This window comes from Poecilia reticulata, chromosome 9 (genome assembly GCF_904066995.2).
Source record: "Poecilia reticulata chromosome 9, P_reticulata-male-v2, whole genome shotgun sequence".
In the NCBI taxonomy this organism is placed as follows: Eukaryota; Metazoa; Chordata; class Actinopteri; order Cyprinodontiformes; family Poeciliidae; genus Poecilia; species Poecilia reticulata.
This window is the reverse complement of record NC_088838.1, coordinates 24982723-25002957: the sequence shown is the minus strand read 5'-3', so window position 1 is coordinate 25002957 and position 20235 is coordinate 24982723. Positions and strand designations below refer to the sequence as shown.

At 38.1% G+C, this 20235-nt stretch overlaps 2 protein-coding genes across 4 annotated transcripts; one reads left to right on the top strand and one right to left on the bottom strand.

Moving 5' to 3' along the window:
• Nucleotides 1-662: 662 nt before the first annotated feature.
• On the bottom strand, nucleotides 663-10171 carry LOC103470058 (putative aminopeptidase W07G4.4). The gene is made up of 16 exons (XM_008418194.3): nucleotides 10026-10171; nucleotides 9265-9306; nucleotides 9084-9174; nucleotides 7603-7751; nucleotides 7409-7517; nucleotides 4715-4842; nucleotides 4534-4633; nucleotides 3982-4057; nucleotides 3820-3905; nucleotides 3621-3725; nucleotides 2632-2707; nucleotides 2412-2530; nucleotides 2244-2327; nucleotides 2103-2160; nucleotides 1142-1323; nucleotides 663-1061 (listed from the first exon to the last, which is right to left on the bottom strand). Exons 1-16 carry the CDS (start codon nucleotides 10034-10036, stop codon nucleotides 924-926), a joined length of 1554 nt encoding a protein of 517 aa, XP_008416416.1. The 5' UTR covers nucleotides 10037-10171; the 3' UTR covers nucleotides 663-923.
• Nucleotides 10172-10362: 191 nt separating this feature from the next.
• fahd2a (fumarylacetoacetate hydrolase domain containing 2A) lies at nucleotides 10363-19493 on the top strand. 3 transcript variants are annotated; one of them, XM_081610764.1, is made up of 8 exons: nucleotides 10363-10551; nucleotides 11358-11623; nucleotides 11767-11983; nucleotides 14691-14750; nucleotides 14828-15026; nucleotides 15842-15950; nucleotides 16361-16448; nucleotides 19392-19493. In XM_081610764.1, exons 2-8 carry the CDS (start codon nucleotides 11358-11360, stop codon nucleotides 19452-19454), a joined length of 1002 nt encoding a protein of 333 aa, XP_081466890.1. In that variant the 5' UTR covers nucleotides 10363-10551; the 3' UTR covers nucleotides 19455-19493. The 3 variants fall into 3 exon arrangements, with proteins under 3 accessions (XP_081466890.1, XP_008416419.1, XP_008416417.1); XM_008418197.2 differs by lacking the exon at nucleotides 10363-10551 and adding an exon at nucleotides 10558-10690 and having other exon boundaries at nucleotides 14828-14990; XM_008418195.2 differs by lacking the exon at nucleotides 10363-10551 and adding an exon at nucleotides 10558-10690.
• Nucleotides 19494-20235: the final 742 nt, after the last annotated feature.

Below are 20235 nucleotides of genomic sequence, written 5' to 3'. Positions count from 1 at the left end.
AGTATAAATATGTATAATTAAAAATATATTATATATTTTAACATATTAAACATATTTTGAAAATCTATGCATGTGATATTGTAATTAAAATATGACCAAATAATTAATTTCAAAATAAAAAAAATATATTGTAATTTAAATGTCTGAATGTTAATTTCTAAAATCTAATTGTAAAAAACAATATGTACACAAGTATAATATTGCAGTTTAAATATGACCTAATAAATATCAGTAATTTTGAAAATATTAAAAATATTTATATATTTTGAATACATAATTTAGAAATTTTAAATATATGTATCTAAAAGTAATATATACATGAAAGCGATTATTGTGGGTTATTGTAAATAATTTGAATGACACTCAAGATGCCAATTTCAAATGAGAATGTTTTTCAAAAATAGTATTTGTGTTGCTATATTGTGCCATGCAATTTATTACCTAAAAAATGGTTGTTAAAATCAATCTTTATCACAGTAATACCTCAAAATATTGTGATAACATGTGTGAAGACAAACGTTTCCAATAATTCATATCAAATATACCAACATCATACCAGTTTTACTGGAGTCATAAATGTTCTGGTACCCATCTTTTATAAATTGTCATCCGATTTCAACATTTCATCCGTTTGAAGAAAAAACACAAATATGAGACGGACATAGCAGTACAACCATAAATCCCCACTTCTTTATTGAGTAATGAGCAGAACTTGGTTTCATAAATGTCTAAATTTAACCCCTGAGAGTTTGCCGATTCAGGCCACTTCACAGGTTTCTTCCACTCATGATTCAGAAAGGAAGAAAGTTAGAAACAAACAGAAAGACGAACCTGAGGTTTTCACAAGAGTAAATTTGAAGGAAAATTCTAGATTGGGTGAGTTTCATCAAGGTTTTTCTTTCTTTTTAAATCAATATATTATTTTAGAGGCTGTCTTGAAAGATGTAGTTTGTTGCCATGGCGACAATGGGGGCTCCCGTGGGGACTCCAGGGAAAGGACCACTGGATCCAGCGATGTCGATGTGGGAGTAGGGCAGAGGCGTGTCCGAGTCGACTCCGTGCTGTGGAGACATTCAAACAGAGGTCAGCGGTTCTGATCCAACGAGCTGCAGACGCGCAAGCGCTGGGTTTTTCTGACGACCTTGTCGAGGCCCGAGGTCATGATGAGAAAGGCCGCGGGGGTCTGATGTCCTCGCGGTGTGGCGGAGGACGGGAGGTTGTTGCTCTGCAGGATGTCCTCGTACTCAGACGGGCCCTTGTGGAACTCGTAATCCTCCCGTCTGATGTTGGAAATCTCAAACACGTCACCGAGCACGTCTCCAGCTGCAGGAGCAACGGTCGAGCTCAGGTTACAAAGAGCTGCAAAACACTCAGCCTCACACAGAAACTTCCATTTTACCGTCTTAATATAGACCCAACAGCGACACCTTGTGGGAAACTAGATGTATTGCAATTGAAAAGGACAAATTAGGGATTGTAATCAGCAAAAATTCTGAATTATCTACGAATAAAGATGCACAAATTTACTTTTTTCACTTCCGATACATGAAATCATCACTGAACACATTAAGTCAATTTAATTATATTTTCAAATTTACCAATATTTATTGATACTCTCGAACAAAAAGTGGTTAAAATAACAAAAATAATGCGTCAGATCATAATGTCCGTTTAGTTTTTTTAATTTAACATCAATAATAATTTCCATAGAGATAAATCTTTTTTTTTATTTATCGTAATAAGAATTAATAATAGTAATAAATAAATAATACAAGCCAAACTTGGTACCTTTAAATCTAAACTTTCTCTAGACTCATTTAGAGATTTATTCATAAATTAACATATTTCCATGTACATGCTTGTAATTATGTTACTTTATTTTTTATTTAGGTAATTTAAATTACAACATTAATCTCATGTACATATTATAATTATTAATAATTCTCAGAAACATACTTAGTATCGCTTATGGTGATGCTGTGATACTTCCGATGGGAGTAGCTTGTGGACAAATAAGTAATTTCTCGTTGGGGATCAATAAGGAAAATTCTATTCTATTCTATAAATGTCCTCTCCTATCAGTGAGTCACAGTTCGCCTCACCTTTCTGCCACTGAGCGGCGTTCCCGTTGCGGTGCGCCGGCCCGTTGTCCATGATGATCTACAACGATAATATTCATAACGAGGAAAAGTGTGAACACTTCCAGTTTAGGAGTTTAGGTTTGTATTTTTCAGAGAACTCACAGAATAGTTTGGTCCCATGGCTCTAATGGCGTGACCAGTCAGAGTCGCAATCGTGAAGATATGCGGGGAAACTTCCTGCGCCGCCTGCAGAGACGAACCGTCACATTTAGAGGAGACAGATCACAGGAAACGACAGACCTGTGAGAGGGTTGATGCAGCGTTTGCAACCTTCTCCTTCATCTCACACAGCAGGTCCACCATCACCATACGGCCTTCTGCGTCTGTGTTTCCCACCCGGACTCTGCGACCGGCGCGGGACACCACCAGCTCATCTGCAACGTAGCAGTCTGAGAAAACACACAGGAAGGTGGCAGGTGAGACCAGGATGTGTTTAATTATTATTATTATTATTATATATCAGTGGAGGTAAGAAGAGGTCAACACTCACCTGAGCCCACACTGTTCCTCACCATGGTCATCGCACCAAACACCTTCAGATGTCTCGGCTTCAGATGGGCTAAAATCTAAACGAGGTTAGATCTACATCAGACAGAATCTGAATGGTGGGTAATGCCTCAATTATTATTATTTTACTTAGAAATGCAAAAAAATTCCAAGACAGTCAATTAACAGACTTCATAGTTTGGTGAGAAGCTCTAGAGTGCAGATAAACCACATCCTAACAGATTCTAATGATCTAACATGGGGGTCCCCAGGGCTCTGCTTTGGGCCCACTTCTGTTTTGTAATCAAAGATTTATCTATATGGATGGTTGATTGATAATTAGTTGCTTATGTGAAAGTGGGGTGAAGACTATATAAGATCTTTTTCTTCAAACAACTAATTTTCATTGAAAATGTTGGTCAACATGCAACATGTTCATTTTAAACTGCTAATGAATTAAATAAACAAATAATAAAGAATTAAGAATATGTATTCACTCACTTTTACAAATAATTAATAAATATTACAATATCTTCAATCGGTTTTAGGCAGATAATGTACAGCTGTTCTGATCCATGAAAAACAGAGTTTTTGAAACTGTTTTTATTATATTTTAGAGCTTGAAAGAAACGGTTTAAAAAAAAACAAAAAAAACTCACTTGAACTGAAATTTAAAGACCCGAGTGTCTGATAATGTCTCACAGGGACAAACTGGACACCTAAATATGAGTCTAATCAATAACTGCTGCTTTTTATCTGCTGATTCTCACAACTCATTTTAACAGCAGCAGAGAACATTCACATTCAAGCATCCTTCTCCTAAACAAGTATTTTAATATTTATACATTTTTTCGTTGTCTTTTCCATCATGTCTCTCCGGCTCACTGTTAGGTTAGTTGGTTTCTATTAATTGCCCTCAGCTGTGATTATCTGACCTGTGGATTAATTTACTTACTTCTGTTCAGGTCAGGTGTTGAAAAACTGATTATTTACCTGGAAGAATCCAGCAACAGCAGCAGCTCCACACTTGTCTCTGTGCATCCCGGCCATGAAGCCTCCAGCCTTGATGTCTGCTCCTCCTGTGTCGTAGGTAATGCCCTGCAAACAGAGAACAAGACAAGGAAATTACAAGTACTAGTATTACTTTTATTTATCCTTCCATTACAGATCAGCAAACATTTAAAACTCTTACCTTTCCGACCAACATGAGTGTCTTCTGGATGGGTCCCTCTCCACAGTACTGCAGCTTGATGACTCTCGCCTGATGACGAGGCACATCTGGAGAGATTTCAGGTTTTTAATGGCACTGATTAGATCTGTAGGAAATCTGGGTTAAGAAAAGTTGCTGTCTTACTGTTAGCGCAGCGATTCACTGCAGCCAGACACGGATACTCCTTCTCCAGAGCGTTCACGTTGCTCAGCACTTCCACCTGGAAACACACAAACCAGGTGAGGATGCAGCTGTTTCTGTGTTTTATAGAGCGTCGCTGGAACTAGTTATACTTTCATTAGTTTTATTGAAATGTTATGCAACAGACTAATTTAACTGGAGGGTAAATGAGAAATAGTTTACAAAATGTTTAAAACACTTATTTACCCATCAATAAAACCCAACTGCTATCAGTCATTTTGTTCTTGCAGTGCAGCACTTTAATGCATTTTGTTTATTATAAAGACTTTTTTATTGTGATTTTATAATAAAGATTTTACACAGTTTCAGCTATTTTGCAGAGAAGAGCTTCAATCTTTAGATGTATGAAGCTGGTAGAGACCCTGAAAGTTTTGCAGCTGTTACCTCCAGTAATAAAAATGCTGCATACATCAAACATAACTGAAAAAAAATTAGGTGATAACATGACTGCATCTTTTTTGTTTTGTTTTGCATGTGTGCAGGACTCGCCCCTACCTCCACAGGGCTGTTCTTGAACAGCTCCTGGACATATTCAGCCACGCGAGGAGCCGCCATGCGTTCGGGGTCGGAGCCCCCGATGTCGCGGTAGGCCAGTCTGAGGAGACAAAGCGAAACAGCTGCTGGGTTTTCGACAACAGAGCCTGATAAAACAGGTGAAAGGAAGCGTCTGACCCACCTCCCGCTCTCCAGAGCGTTGGCCAGCTCCACCAGCCGCCGCCCCTTGGCCTCCTGCGCCGCCCACAGACCCAGAACGCACACCTTGTGGACCGACGACTTGATGTTCGCCTCTCGCACTTCAAGGGGCTTTCAAGGTGAGAAAACTTGTTACTAAAAGGCACTTGAAGTGATGTCAGAGCTCAAATACTGTATTATAATTTTTACATACATGAATCCAAATATAAAATATAATTTGTGACATATTTGTAAATTTACAAAACATAAAAGCTAAAAATGATTTTTTTAAATGTCTGAATTAAATTATTTAATGATAAAAGAATGGTCTCTACAAAAAGGAAAATATTTTCAGATTACAAGAGTAAATAACTTCAAATCGTGTTGCATCTGTTTGGCTTTGGATTGTTTTTCTTTCCGTTTAGTGATTTATATACAAGAAGAGAAATGTTTTGGGTTTTCATAGATTGTAATGATTAATGAAGGGGAACTTTAGTTTAGGGGTGGGCAATATGAACTTTAAATTTTAGCGTGATATTTTGTGGTGATATTGTGAAAATGATAAACACTATAATTTAAGAAAATATTACTTCTTGTTTTAGATAACTGTATGGCTGTGACCGCATGGCACAGCATTCGCAGCAACAGTAACAAATGCTGTTCTTGAAAAACATCCCATTTGAAACAGACTTCTTCAGGATGCTACTTACTTTAAAAAAATTATATTAATATCAATAAACTGCACACAGTAACTTCATTTAATTATATCTTTGAATATATTTTTGATGTGGAATAAATGGTGGTGAAGATATAAGAGTAAAATTTCCGATAAATTTGATTGTGACAACGATAAATCTAAATTCTTATGGTAAGGAATCTTTCATAAGAGATACTTTAAATGCTCGCTCCTTCTTCTGCCTGTACCTTTTCAGACAAGTTGTTTAAGTTGTTTTAAGAGCGGATAAAAAAATTACTTGACGATGATATAATGTCAAGCAATCATTGACATTAAGTAATGTAGTCAAGTACATTTTTCAAGCCAAACATGTGTAAAGTTATTGCAAGCATTTCTTTATGACCACATTCCCTGGTGTTGATCCAGCTGTTATGGGAAGTGAAATGTTTTGACATACCAGCCTCTCATGAAAGGTTGGTAAATGTGCAGCAAACTAATGGAGTATGAGGGCCGCACTGGGTGAACTCGAGGAATCTCAACTGTCCGACGCTTGTTTTGATACACTTCAGGCCACTTCTTTGTTCAGTCACAATTATCGATTTATTCCACTCTGATCATCATACTTCAAACTTTAAAAGGACTGCGACACAGACTGACACAGACTGACCAGGCCAAACAATGCACAAGTGCCAACAATCAAAGGCACTATAACACTGTCAACAGAAACTATGACCACCCCGGTGCACCGCTTCCTCATACACACCAAGCCAGCGCCAGTAACCTTTCCATTCATACCTTGGTGACAGTCACATCGACACACCCAAGTGTGAAAGCCGTGTGCTCCTGTCACATCAATCATACTTATTTCATTCATCTGGCTCTTACAGTTGGCATGCGGTTCTCTCCACCCCGTCCAATGAAGAATGTTTCCCATAATGAAGTGGTTTCAAGCTGCAATCCTGAAGGGCGCAACTTGTAGTTGGCGCAACCTCGAGTTTAGGTTGCGCCTTTGTCCTAAAAGCTGAAACTGCGTCACTAGCATGCAGTCAAGCTTTACAGAGCTCTGATAATGAGCCAGTATTGGAGCCAGGTGTGCTTAAGCAGAGTGACAGACCACTGCTTTAAACCGCGTTCATCCAAATTAGACTTTTTCTTCTTCGCCACCGCCGCGCCCAGGCCGTTTCGGTTAATTATGCTTTCTTTTATTAGCTTCCTTCGTCTTTTGATCTTGTGTCGATGCTGTCGACACAAGATAAAAAAAAAAAAAATTTACAAAAATCGATCCGTGGATTTACAGATTGATTTTTAAGTCCATCCATTGTTACTTCCGTAAACAGTGCGCTGCTGTGTGACGCCAACGTTCTTCTGCGCATGCGTATCACTTTGGGGACGTTAGCCGTTCACACAGGAATCTACTTCGGTGTATTATGGCCATTGTATCTCAAACTTTAAGAAATGTTCTAGAAAAAAAACGTGGAAATTTTCTTAGTTTCAAAAGTGTAAAATCAGAAATTTTCAAGTTCAAAAACTACATTTACCCAACAGAACAACAGCCAGTGAGCAAATAACCAATGTATTTACCACCTTGAAGGCAAGTCTGCACCATTTTGTCACGCTCAGTGAGCATACATGAACTTTTTCTCAGTCCAATGTTGCGTGCTTCCGGTTCTCTGTCCCATCATGTCAGACTGTGGTCGAGCTCATGTTTTCATAACCTTTCCATTTTGTTTGCATGCCAACATTTACGCCCATCTGGCAGGGAACCTTCAACATTTACTGACAAGGTTAGTGATGGATTTCATTGTTGAGTGAGTTTTATAACATTCATCACTTTTTATATTGACAGACGTCTAACTGAGGCTAATCAAGGAAGTGAAACAGGTTGAACAACTTGTTTTAAATGCTACAGGTGTTTTTCCAATAAAAACATAGAAAAAACCCCCAGGGGATCCCAAAAGTTTGATTATTGGCTCTGTCTGGAATAATGATCTTAATTTTCCAGAAGAGTCTTTAGTTTCTCACCATGTAGAGGGCATGGAGAGCACCGAGTGCAGCCGCCAAGGCGTTGTCCTTATAGTCCTTGTGGGGGGGGCAAACCAGGAGGGGGCGCTGCATGCCAGCTTTCAAGGCACTGCAAATGAGACAATGACGATGAGCAATGACTGGTGGATAAAATGAAACATGGAGGAGAGGCCGGCGAGAGGCTGTTAACCGACCGTTTGATGCCTTTGACCGCAGCGTCACTGAAACGCCTGACGTCGTCGTAGTCCCGGTTCACTGGGCCGGTGGAGGCAAATATCAGGCGGTTCCCAGGAAGACTGGGAACCTTGATGAGCACCACCTCATCCCCCAAACCGCTGTCCACCTAGAGGTCACGAAGAACAACAGCAACTCTGATAATGAGCTGTCTAACAAAAGAAGTTATATCGCTTGAATTTTTCACATTTTGTGACATATCAGAGTTAAACAGGAGTGTAGTTTCTTTGTAGGGATGCAGAGCATACTGGCATAAACATCATCATGGTCATTTTCAACTTATCGGTATCTGTACCTTAAGTAAAGATGGGCCAATATTACAGCTGGACAACATGGCTGAAAAAAGTACAAGTGTTTCATATCACTTCATAAATAATTATTGATTCGTTTTTTTATGAAAAAAATGAATATAAACAATATCATTTATATAAATGATAATATTGTTTTGAGAACATTTTCAAGTAATATAATAGCAATGCAAATACACTCCGTCTGAAAGATCAATAAACTTCTAATGAATATTTAACACTGGAACTGGAAGACATTTTAAATATCCAAACTAAATAAAGAATTCACCTGGACCAACAAATAAATACAAGTTAGAATCATTTCCACCAGTTCTGTCAGGAGAAATGAGTCAGAACTTCAATAAACTGTTGTGAGAAGCAACACTAAAAGGTTTGACTTATCGCAGAGTTTAAAAGACAATTATCACTGACGGTAGCGGCATTTCCATTACAAATGTGTCCAAAACTTTGTCAATATTCTGCTAATGTAAAAAAACAAAAACAAACAAAAAACAACAGTTTTACAATTGCACTATTTCAATTAAATAAGAAATGCAACTAAAATTATACATCAATAAGTTTGTTCTCACAATAAGTCATTAAGAACAAGCTTTGCCACTTCCTGTCATCTTGTGACTTGTGTGACGCAAAAAAAGTGTCTCCATTGCAGTTTTGCAAAATAAACCAATTTCGGTACAGCCAAAACCAAACCTCATCCTGGCGCCAAAACTTTTTATTGAAAAACTAGTTTTCCACAATTGACATTTTTCCATTAAGCTAATTTATTTTGATTATATGATTATTGGAAATGCAGCTACTGAACAAATGTATGGAAACTTCTGAACTCAATGAAAGTTACAAAAAGATCTCTAAGAAATGCTCTCACTAAGTTTTCAGGCATTTATCAACTAGAAATAATTTTGATAATTCTGACTAACCTGAAATTTGGTCTGATTTAACGTCAAAGTGAGGAAAAAATGTGAACCTGTCTTTTTATTTGGTGTATGTAAAGTTTTGGTTTCAACTTGACACAAATAGTACATAAGGTAAGGGGCATTGTGAAGTACTGGCAATGCAGAAGGAAAATGAAACCTCCGCAAACCAGTGGCAGCTTGACTTTATAAGCCAGCGGGAATGCAAGTGCAGACACTTACAGAGCTGTAATCTTGCAGCGGGGCTTTCAGGCTCTCCAGCTCAGGGGGGAGAGTGTCATGGCTCTGGGTTACCAAGATGATGCCATCAAAACTAGAAAAACAAGACAACAAAACAATAAAATCGGCATCCAATTCTGTCTGAAACAAACCGAGTAAGAGTAGGACTCTTCCAGATACTCACTTCTGGTTTTTGAGGTCGGCGGTCCACTCAGTGGGCTGGATGCTGGACAGAGAAACAGAGTGCGATGTCAGCAACACAACATAATTAGATAACTAAGACAGAGTGAAGCAACAGGTCTGGTTTAAAATATGACTTAATGATAACGGCAAGAAGAAAAAAACTGTAGGACCTTTGAAACCTGCAGCTAAGAAAGAAAGGAAGCAGCCGATAAGACTCATGAGGGTAAAAACGTATTTTTCTTGTTGCAACCTGCAAAGTAGAATAATAAAAAAACTAAATCTCTGCATCTAACGCTTATTTTATTTCTTTGCACACTTTATAGGGTGCAATCATCTCCTTTTGTAGAAGATTACAACTTTAAATCTGATGACAAATCAATTTTATTTAACACCAAACAGAAGGTTTTAGTATCATATGACATACAGGAAGAGAAACTAAAACTGTCATGTATGCAGTTGTGAAGCCTTTTAAAGGAAACTTAATCCAAATGAGTTTAAAACCCAAAAGCAGAATACAAGTGTCAAATTTCCCCAAACAAAACAGTTAAAAACAGCCTCTTGAATATTAGCATTAAATAAATAAATACATAGGTACAATAAAGGAGTCTAAGGAAAGCAAGGTAGTTAATTGTGGAAAAATAAAGTGCAACAAAAAGCCACACGGTTGCAGCTGCTACTTGGAAAGGCAGCTCAAAATTAGAATCAATGCGTGAGGTGATACTTAAAACTCAGACTCGATAAATTAAAGAGCATTAACCCCACCTGGTGCACATTGTTGCTGTCCTTCTCCTGCAGCCTTCGAGGTGAAAGAGACAACAGTCACCAGCGGCTCCTTCTCCGAACCGCTTCCTCTCTTGATCACATGACCGGCGATGCCTTCAAGGACTCAAACGAGTCTAACGTTTGAAAAACATCGTCGATTTTAAAATAAACATTGAGTTATTGCGGTGCTGCTTTCTAATCTGAATGTAAAAAAAGGTAATATGTTTCTGTCAAAACAAGTGTTTTTAAATCAGTTTGTCCATAATTTAGCAAGCGGCGGGGAACTTCCGTCAGAGGGTTTGCTGGGTAATGTAGTTTTATGCATTTCTTGACTAAACGCACACGGAATATTTCTAACATTTTAAATAACACAGACTGGTTTATCAGATGCAGTCATAAAAAAAAGCTAAAGTGCCAATAAAACGTGAATTGAAACATACAACTCACTTTTGACCAAGCTGACATGTTTGACTACAAAGGCTGACCGGAAGTAGCTAGTTGTGTTTTCTTGTGCAGAACCGTGGAGGTGAGTGATTCTGTCGGCTGCAGACAGTGCAAAGGGCACAGTCACTAGTTTGGCTGTTAGGTTTATATTCAACAGTAGCTATGTTGCAATGGTACGTTCCTCCTGAACAGGCATTTGTAGGAAGCTTGTCGACTTGCAGGTAGGCAGCTGTGAAACATCGTGTTTGGGATTCATTTAATCAAATTAAAGTTAGTTCTTTCACATTTTAAATGCTGCGACAGATAAGTGGTTACAATTCATGTTATTTTGGCATCCTTTGTAACCGTGTTTACACGGCGCTTACTAAGTTCTCCCTTGTTTTTTAGCATGTGAATGTTGTCACCCTGTAAAGTTTGATATGTCTGAAAAGTGTGGCGTGCATTTGTGTTCGCACCGTCAGACTTGGGTGCAAATACAGCTGCAGGTATTTTTTCTCTTTGTCTATCAAATTTGGATGCGTAAAGAATGACATTTTTTCTCTTGGCTCAACAGATAAAGCTCTGAAATTGGACACAACTCAATTTTCAAGCTTTACCGCAACTTCTCTTGGATTTACGTCGGGTCTTGAAGTATAAAATAAGAATCATATGCTCCAAACCATAATGATAATTGGACAAAGTAGTACTCTTCTAAAGCACATTTCTTCCCAGGGAGATTGAAATAAATGATAAAGTATTCTATTTTGCAGATCAAAACCTTAATAAAATGTGTTATATTAGCAAAGAAGCTTATAATAGACAGTCAACTTAAACTGCTGTTTTGCATGGTCCATTACACTCGTTAGCGGTTTATGCTACATGAAGTTTGTTTCTCTTTTTAATAAATAGATGAGAATTCCCCTTCGCTCCTGTTGCATCTTCAGGAGTTTCATATCTCAGAAACAAACGTTAAACACACAGCGGCGAGGCTTAAGCGGCGCAGCGATGCGTTTAGTGCAGTTTTGTCGCCCAGGTGACGGAGATGATGTCAGAGTTGGAGTGGAGCAAGGCGAGGGGCTAAATGTGGTGGATCTGAAGGCGTTTGACTCCTCTATGCCTTCAACTGTGAGAGAGCTGCTGCAGCTGGGAGACAAAGGGCTGGAGTGTGCACAAAGGTACCCAAACAGCATGTTTCTATTTATGCTTTTATTTTTCTTCTTCTCTGATCTCAGTTTTTATTCTTGTCAGCATCGTAATATGAATGAACCCAACGGATAATCACTATGAAATTCCTCCAGTAAGTGCTCTTCCTCTGCAGAGCTCTGGCGTCCGGCCAGTTTGTGGTTGAAAGAGCAAACATCCAGCTGCTATCCCCCATCGTGGCCCCAGAGAAAGTGGTGTGTGTGGGCATGAACTACCGGGACCATTGTCTGGAGCAGAATGCCCCAATCCCTGAAGAACCCATCATCTTCAGCAAGTTCCCCAGTGCCATCACGGGTCCGTATGACGACATTATTCTGCCCCCAGAGAGCCAGGTGGGAAAGAGGAAAGTTCTCCTCTAAATGACTCTTGGAGCTGCTTTGAAACCACTGAATGAGGCTAAAGCAGTGAACTGTGGGGCTCTTTGAAAATCATAAATTTTAAACAAAAAATATATATATTTTTTACCCCAAATAAAAGCACAAAATAATTTTATTGTTTATTTACTTTAATTTAAGCACTAAATTAAATACAATGTTTTAAAAAACAAAGAAGGAAATAATCAAATATTACGCGTCCCATTTAGGGTTTTCTACAAAACTAAAGTTGAGTAGTTTCCTAACTTTAATTAAAAAAATACTTTGAGTTGTACCTAACATTTTACATTTAAGATATAGATCAGAAAATCTCATCCTAATAAAATGATGAAAAGTGTCCATTTGCATTTGCTGGATGATCTAATTGGTGCCATTTCAGAACTGCAGTTAGGGGCCACAATAAATACAAGGGCCACATTTAGACACGCTGGTCTAATAATATTCATATCTTAATTACTGTAGAGTATAAACTAATTATCAAGTTAAGGGATTACATTATATTCAGCTCTGAAATTGTTGCAAACAACCTTAACAAATTAATGTACGCTGGGTTAATAGTTATGTATGACCACTAGGTGGCACTGTGGTACAAGTGCAGATCACTGAAAGCTTTAGTCGCTAAAGCAGCATATTTTCAATCATAATGTAGTAATTATAGTATAACATTTCTATATTATTGTACGGAACATAAAAACTCTTTATAAGGGCTGTAATTCTACCGTTTAGTGATTCTATTCAAAAGAACAGATGGAAGTGGCAGCAGAATTTTTTTCTCCATCCTAATGAATCTGTTCAGACGACGAACTCTAATAATTTAAAACTTCCCGGGTGAAACATCAGTTTTATTTTTCACTGTGCAACTCGAAGGTGGAGGGGTATCACAGCCTGTAAATCCTTCCCCTCGTTACAGAGATAAAGTCTGTGAAAGAAAATCTAGAACCCTCCCTCACGACTTTGATAAGATCAGATTGAAGATGTTGTCACTACGCTCTCTTAGTTTTTCCTTTTTTAGCAGCAACATAGATCAGCCTTTTAAATTGGTTTGACTGATTATTTAAAATATTGCATGCTTATGTCACAATACAACTTCTGCAGTTTTACTAAAAACAATAAAAGTATAACTGTATAAAAGTTCAACTGAAAACGTTTGAACTGGACCAAATGAAAGTAATTAATGCTAAGAGCTGCTGAGCTGCATTACATATTTCTGTCTTGCTGGAGTCGGCAGCAGCAGGACGAGCAGGCGGTATGTGGGCTCAGCTGCGTCTTAATTCGGTTAGATCTCTCTGCAGATGTCTGATGCTGTTGATGGGGATTAAATATTACCTGAACAGTTTTATCCACTGATTTCTCCCGACTTAAAGATAACCTTCCATGCATGTTAAACTCTCGTTTGTTAAATATCTGAAGTTTTATATCTTTTTCTTTAGGGTAGAAATGGACAAACCAAAGTGCAAAAGCAGAACAGGCCAAACATGGACTTTCCATCTCTTTCCATCCCTTCTAAGATATAAACAGAAACTTTATGCAAGAAGGAAAGGAAGAAAAATACATCCGAACTATTTGGACTATTTCTGAGTTAAAGTCATCTGTTTGTGTCTTTTTTGTGTTGGTAGTCTGAATGACTTAAAGGGCTGTTTTCATGTGCATCTCAACCTTACACAGATAGACATAAACATGCAGTGAATAAATCGATTTTCAATCTGTTTTTTAATAAAAGGGTTAAGAACATATAAACACTGAGGATCTTTAAATGTGTATATATTTTAAAATTTAAATCGACATTTGTGACTGTATACAAAATAGACCAGGGTGTGTTTGCTCATTGCGAGGAAACATGAAAGTTTTGTAAGGTAACGCAAAATAATTTTTTACCCCCCCTATGTTCCCTAGGGGTCTCCGTAAAAGTGCTTCTAAACGCTTAAAAAACAAAACACCCAGCTGCTTTTTGCAATAAGTTCTTTTTAAGTCTGGAAAATGAGCGGTTTCAAAAACCTTCGGAATGTTCCATCACAAATCAGCAGGCCCAGCCCGTTACCTAGCAACCCCAGGGAGGCCCAGCCCGTTAACTAGCAACCCTGTGGCTCTGTGGGTAGTCGTCTTGCGATTAGAAGATTGTAGGTTCGATTCCAGCTTCCTCCTGCCACGTCGATGTGCCCCATGGCACTTAACCCCAAATTGCCTACCGAGCTGCGTATCAGTGTATAAATGTGTGAGCGTTTGTGAGTGCGAATGGCTGAATGTGACTCTAGTGCAAAGCGCTTTGAGTGGTCAAAAAAAGATTGGATAAAGCGCTATATAAGTTCAGTCCATTTACCATTTAAAGCAAGAGAGGCCCAGCTCGTTACCTAGCAACCCAAATGGAACTCCAGCTTGTTTGGCCAGCTGGTTTACCGCTTTATGTTGACTTACCGTCCAAAAACCACTTGCTGTATTTTTGTTGGTTGTGCTAGAGGCTCTACTTTTCACCATTTCCACATGGTTGGTGGGCACAGCCAGTTTATTTGGATTTAAAGTGACAAGAATGCTTAAAAAAACAGCTCAAAATAGGGAAATCTCATTATTTATATATGGACATGCTTTGAATAGACCACAGACCTACCCTAACCTGTTCAAGGAGTAGGTCACCTTTAAGACTTCATCCTGGTCTTTTCCGTTACTGCAGGAGGTGGACTGGGAGGTGGAGCTGGCCTTTGTGATTGGACGAAGAGGAAAACACATCAAGGTGAGCCTCTCATCCCTGCTAACACATTTTGGTGAAGCGTTTCTGGTGAAACCATCGTCATTCCTGCTGTTTTTCAGGAGGAAGACGCTCTCTCCCACGTGGCCGGGTTCGCCGTGGCGAATGACGTGAGCGCTCGCGACTGGCAGTTTAAGCGCAACGGGAAGCAGTGGCTGCTGTCGAAAACGTTTGACAGCTTCTGCCCTCTCGGACCCGCCCTAGTAACTATTGATGCTGTGAAAGGTGAAAGAGAAAGAGGAGGAGGACGGAGGCAATCTGGTGAATCATGCAATTAACTGTGATTTTGGCTGTTTGCTGCGTCACTGAGTTAACAAGCTAAAATCAGAGGAAAGCATTGCTTCCTGAATGCGTACCGCATCGGTGACAAAAAAACAAAGTCATTATAGAGGAAAAAAATTGAATAATGTGCATCGTTTCTCCATGTTTTTGCAAAAATCCAGCTCAAACAAAATGAGAATACAACTAAATCAGTGATTATAAACAAGATTGACTTCTCACTTACAGTTAAACGGATCAAATGTTCAGAAAAAATCCCACATGGGCAAAATCCTAGGATTTGACACTGGTTTCTTTCTACCTGCGTACATTAGTGATTTATAAGTTGACCAGATAAATTATAAAGTGGGTTTTGTGAGTTAAAAAGACAGGAACAACAACAAAAAGCAGCAAACGGAGTTGTGGTCGTCTTAAATATATCAGAGGAGAAAACATCTGCATTAGCTCAACGTCTGTAAGCAACATTGAGTTTTTTGGATAAAAAATACATTTAGTTTTGCAGTGAAACATCAAAGTTCCCCAATGCTTTTCAAAGATGTATGGTTGTATAATTGGGCTTCTGTTTGCAGCCACTTTCACGTGTGAGTGTAAATGTTGAGTAGGGGGAGCACAGCCAACAGCAGCAAACAGCTCATACAAATACAAAAAGACAAAAAAAGTGATTCATTGTGTTTAGCATTTTAAAATCTTTGTAATTAATCAAAATTAACAGGTTAAAGTCCCGTTCTTTATGAATGTGTGTCTTTTTCAACTGTTTTAAGGAGGATATTTGCTGTGTTCATCCTTTTCTCCTCCAGATCCTCATAACTTGGGGATCCGCTGCCTGGTTAACGGGGACACTGTGCAGAGCAGCAACACCAGCCAGATGATCTTCAAGACTGCAGCGCTGATTGCTTGGGTCTCAAAGTAAGTCACAGATGCAATCTGCAGTTTTTGATTTCCTAATAGAGCACACAGTTTTGTCTTCACATCTCTGAACTGAAACCAAATGCTTCAGCAGAGAATTATCCAACATCAACTGGAACATTTCACTCAAAACCAGCCAACCAACTGGAGCGTTGCTAATCTGCTTTCTACATTTTTGGACGGTAAAGCCTCTCCCTCCTTTGCTGGAGGGACAACGAATGTCCTGCTGGCAACTCAACACATTTCTGGCTCCTTTCAAAAATACAACTGGCACTAGTTATTTTAAATGTCTTTATTGCCCGGATTTGAAAGTAAATCACTATTATCTGTTTATTTTGCAACAGCTTAATCTTTTTTTAATGCCGTTTCAAGGCTCTTTGTTTATAAAAAATAAATGTTGTGTCTTTCAGGTTTGTGACATTAACTCCAGGAGACGTGTTCCTGACGGGAACTCCTCCTGGTGTGGGCATTTTCAGGAACCCACCCGTCTTTCTTAAGGTGATTCATGCAATAACAGCAGGACGTTTTCCTCCTGCAACTTTCCAGATCCATTCAGTAAATTAACATATCCTATATCTTCTAAAACTCATTTATATAAATTATTTTCACATTGATGGACATTTGAAAGCTTTTCTGTTTTCAGTTCACAAAAAAGACATTTAAAATCAGAATATTACATCAGACCAATAAAGAAACAGAAATGTTTCTGTTCTTTAACTACTAGTATACTTTAACTAAAAGTATATTTACTACGTACCTGAAGGTATTTTTAATCTGATGAATGAGACTCAATGGGAGATTTATTCTAATTTACTGAATCACTGTATCTACTTCCCTTCTTCAACACACCTGATCAACTCTAACGTTTGTTTAATTCAGGTGTAAAAACTCACAGGAGGATAGCGCCCAACCTGAGTGAAGATGCAAATTAAGTGAAATTGCGTCAAATGTTTGTGCAGCAAAAATTCTCCTTTTGCGCCGCAATCATGTTAAAGATATTAATGAATGTTTTCAGAGGTCATCAAAGGTCAGCCAGTCAATCTACTGTGCTGCCTTTTGTGCAAAGATTTGTTGGTGCTGTTATAATTTTTTAGATAAAAAAAAAGCTTCCAGAAGTCAAAGATCAACATTAAATGGAAATTAATTGTATTTTTTTTCCCAACAAAATGTTTGTAGCACAGTTGATTGACACCAAATTTGTTTGATTTTGTAAATGTGGACCGGCTGGTTGACCTCTGACCTGTGGAAACATTTAAAGTGTTAGCGGCCCAAACAATGTTTGCTGCATAATATTTGACAGATTTTGTTTGGTTTTCAGAACTTCACTTAGCTCTGGAGTCCAGACCTGGAAAATATCTAAATTCCTAACTTTTTCCAGACTGAATAAGAACACAGAAATATGAGCTATGTGTATGAAAGTGTAACTTTATTGCATGCAGCTGTGTAACAATATGCGTCACAAGTTCTGCTGAAATGGAATAATGCAGTAAAAATAGCATGTAGGTATGCTTGGAGGCCTAAAACAGCAGAGCTTTGTGAAAGGAACATCTTCCCACTTGGTGATTATGGGGGTGGGACTCATCATGCTTTGGGTTGTTTTATAACCGTTGTCAAAGGGAAAGTTGTTACCGGAAGGCCAAAAAAACTAAAATAAAATCCTGGCGAGTTATGAAAGCCCAAAGTGAAAAGGTCAAAGCGCAGCTGACGTCAGCCTTTTTAATCCAACTTTTCTGCACAACCTCAGTGTAAAAATAGAAGCCGTTTCACTTCAGCTCTACTGTTCACAACAAAACATGTTTTTAATGAGTTCCTGAATCACAGAAAAGTGGATTTTAGCGAAGTGACTCATACCAGCCGCTGCATGAGACATACAATTAGCGCAGAGCTTAGTTTATCTGTGAGTATCAAGCCTCATTCCTGTTCATAAATGGGCCAAAAAATAAAGAAGGGGATGAGATTCTGGCGCAGTACCGCCTTGTTAATTAGCAGATCTTACACTCGGCAGCATGATTCAATTTCTTTTGGAGCGGTTTGTGTTTTTCCTGCTTTCCCTTTCTCCATTCCCATGGGGTTTGACCATTCTTGACCAAATGTTGAGGCAGACAAAAAGCTAATTAGGTAATAATGGTAACAGGAGAACGTTCCTTAAAATAGATGTACCGTCTTCCATGTGACGCACAGCGCCTTGTAAAAGTATTCAGACCGTCCTGAACTTTTCCAGTTTGTCAAGTTACAGCCACAAAAATGGTTATTTTATGTGGCCAAGAAACAGAAAGTGGTGAATCATTTTAAAAAAAAAGATTATTTTCTTTTTAAAAAATATATTTTATACTTCCTCGAACAGGTTAGAATAGGTTGAAGGGAAATACAAAACATGTTCATTATATTTTTTGCCCAAAATCATTCTAAGATAGACATTTTAGTCTGCTCTGTTCCGCCTATTGTCATTTTAAATTAAAATAAGTTGCTGCTGGCCACGCCACCCAGCTCAACGTTTACACTTGCATGTGCAAATGGCTGCAAACAGATGCACAATAATACAACCGTCCATCTTTGAAAAGCAGAAGTGGAGCTTTCTGCGCAACCAACAAGAATGCAGCAAGTGGTTTCTGGATGGCAAGTCAGCAACAAGCAGCTATTATCCAGCAGCTATTATACAGTGCGAACAGCGGTTAAACCAGCTGACCAAACGTGCTGGAGCTTGGCTTTGGTTGCTAGGTAACGGCACTGTGCCTGTGACTTAATCGGGTGTTTTTTGAAACCGCTCATTTTCCAAACAAAAAACATCAACTTATTGTCAAAAAATAGCATTTTTTTAAAAGCATTTTGGCTCTTTTTTAGAAGCAGTTGAGACACAAATTTAAAAATGATGAAAAAAAAAATTATTTAGCAAAATAACTCCCCTTTCTTTAAGTTACTTCTGAAGGCAGTTTGTGGCACTAGATTTTATTTAAGGATATCAAAGGGAAACGAGCTTCATGCAAAAGCCCCACACTTTAAAAATTAGATTAAAAAAATCTATTATATTTCTTCTACTACAGTATTATGTGCTACTTTTATGGTCTTTTGAATGAAAACAGGCTTGTGGTGGTAACATGACAAGTTGTGAATCTAGAGCTCAGGGGTGTTAATATTTTTACAGAGAACCTTTACTTTTCTAAAAAAGAATATAACAGAATATAAGAGAAAAAACCCTGTTTAACCGGGTTAAACCAACCGGGTTAAACCCTCATAACTTTAACCCGGTTATGAGGGTTAAAGTCCCTCATAAGCGTTATTGAGGGACTTTATTGTCCCTCAATAAAGTGGGAAAAATCAGCAAAGTGGGTCTAAAACAGTTTATTTTAGCAAGATGAAGGCTCTGTTGTCTTGTTGTGTTTAGGGAAGCTAGTAAGGAATAAATAATTTAAACTGAACTAATGTTTTACCGTTTCCTTTCAGAGAGGCGATGTGGTGGAGTGCCAGATTGACCAGATCGGCTCCATCATCAACAAGGTGGTTTAAACTCAACAGGAAACTGAAAAATAAAAAAAAATACATTAAGTTAATTGGTTTTATTTTTAAGTGTTTAATAGTAACAAAGAGGGAAAATGAGGTATTTTTACTACAACATGAAACAATGTAATTAGTGACTCAACCTACTGACTCACCAGCTGGTAAAGAGTCCATCAGCAGCCGCCCACTCATGATGTACAGCACAAACCGTGAACCTCTCGACTAACTTTAACGCACCGAAAAAAAGGAAACCAGGATAATAAACGGTCCATTTTTTATTTTCAAATTTAGAGGATTTGTGTGGCAGCTAGTTCATGAAAAGGAAGATTGCACAAACTATAATGGAATTAAAATATTCATGTTACCTGAAGGAGAATTCATAATCGGTATTAAGAACTTTGTGTTTAATCTCCCTGCAGCTCAAAGCGCAAAAGCACTCTTTAATTACCACCCACAGACAGCTGCAGAGGAACTAATAAATCTGTTTATCTGGGTCCAATAAATGCAGTTGGACATTTTTTTGAAGAGGAACATCTAATTGAAGATATTTTGTGTAACAATAATTAGATGTTTTTTTGGAAAATTAAACTAAAATTAAGATCTATATATCAAAGAAAGCAAGATTAGTCAAAATTGTGCAACAAGAATATTAAACATTAATACCAAACTGCTTAAGAAAAATATTTATGGTTTAATTGTTGCTCAGTTTCATTTTTTTTACAGCTAGTGAAACATTAGATGGTTTTATTTAAGCTTATGAACGTTTGCAGCTGTTATAACCGTTAATTGG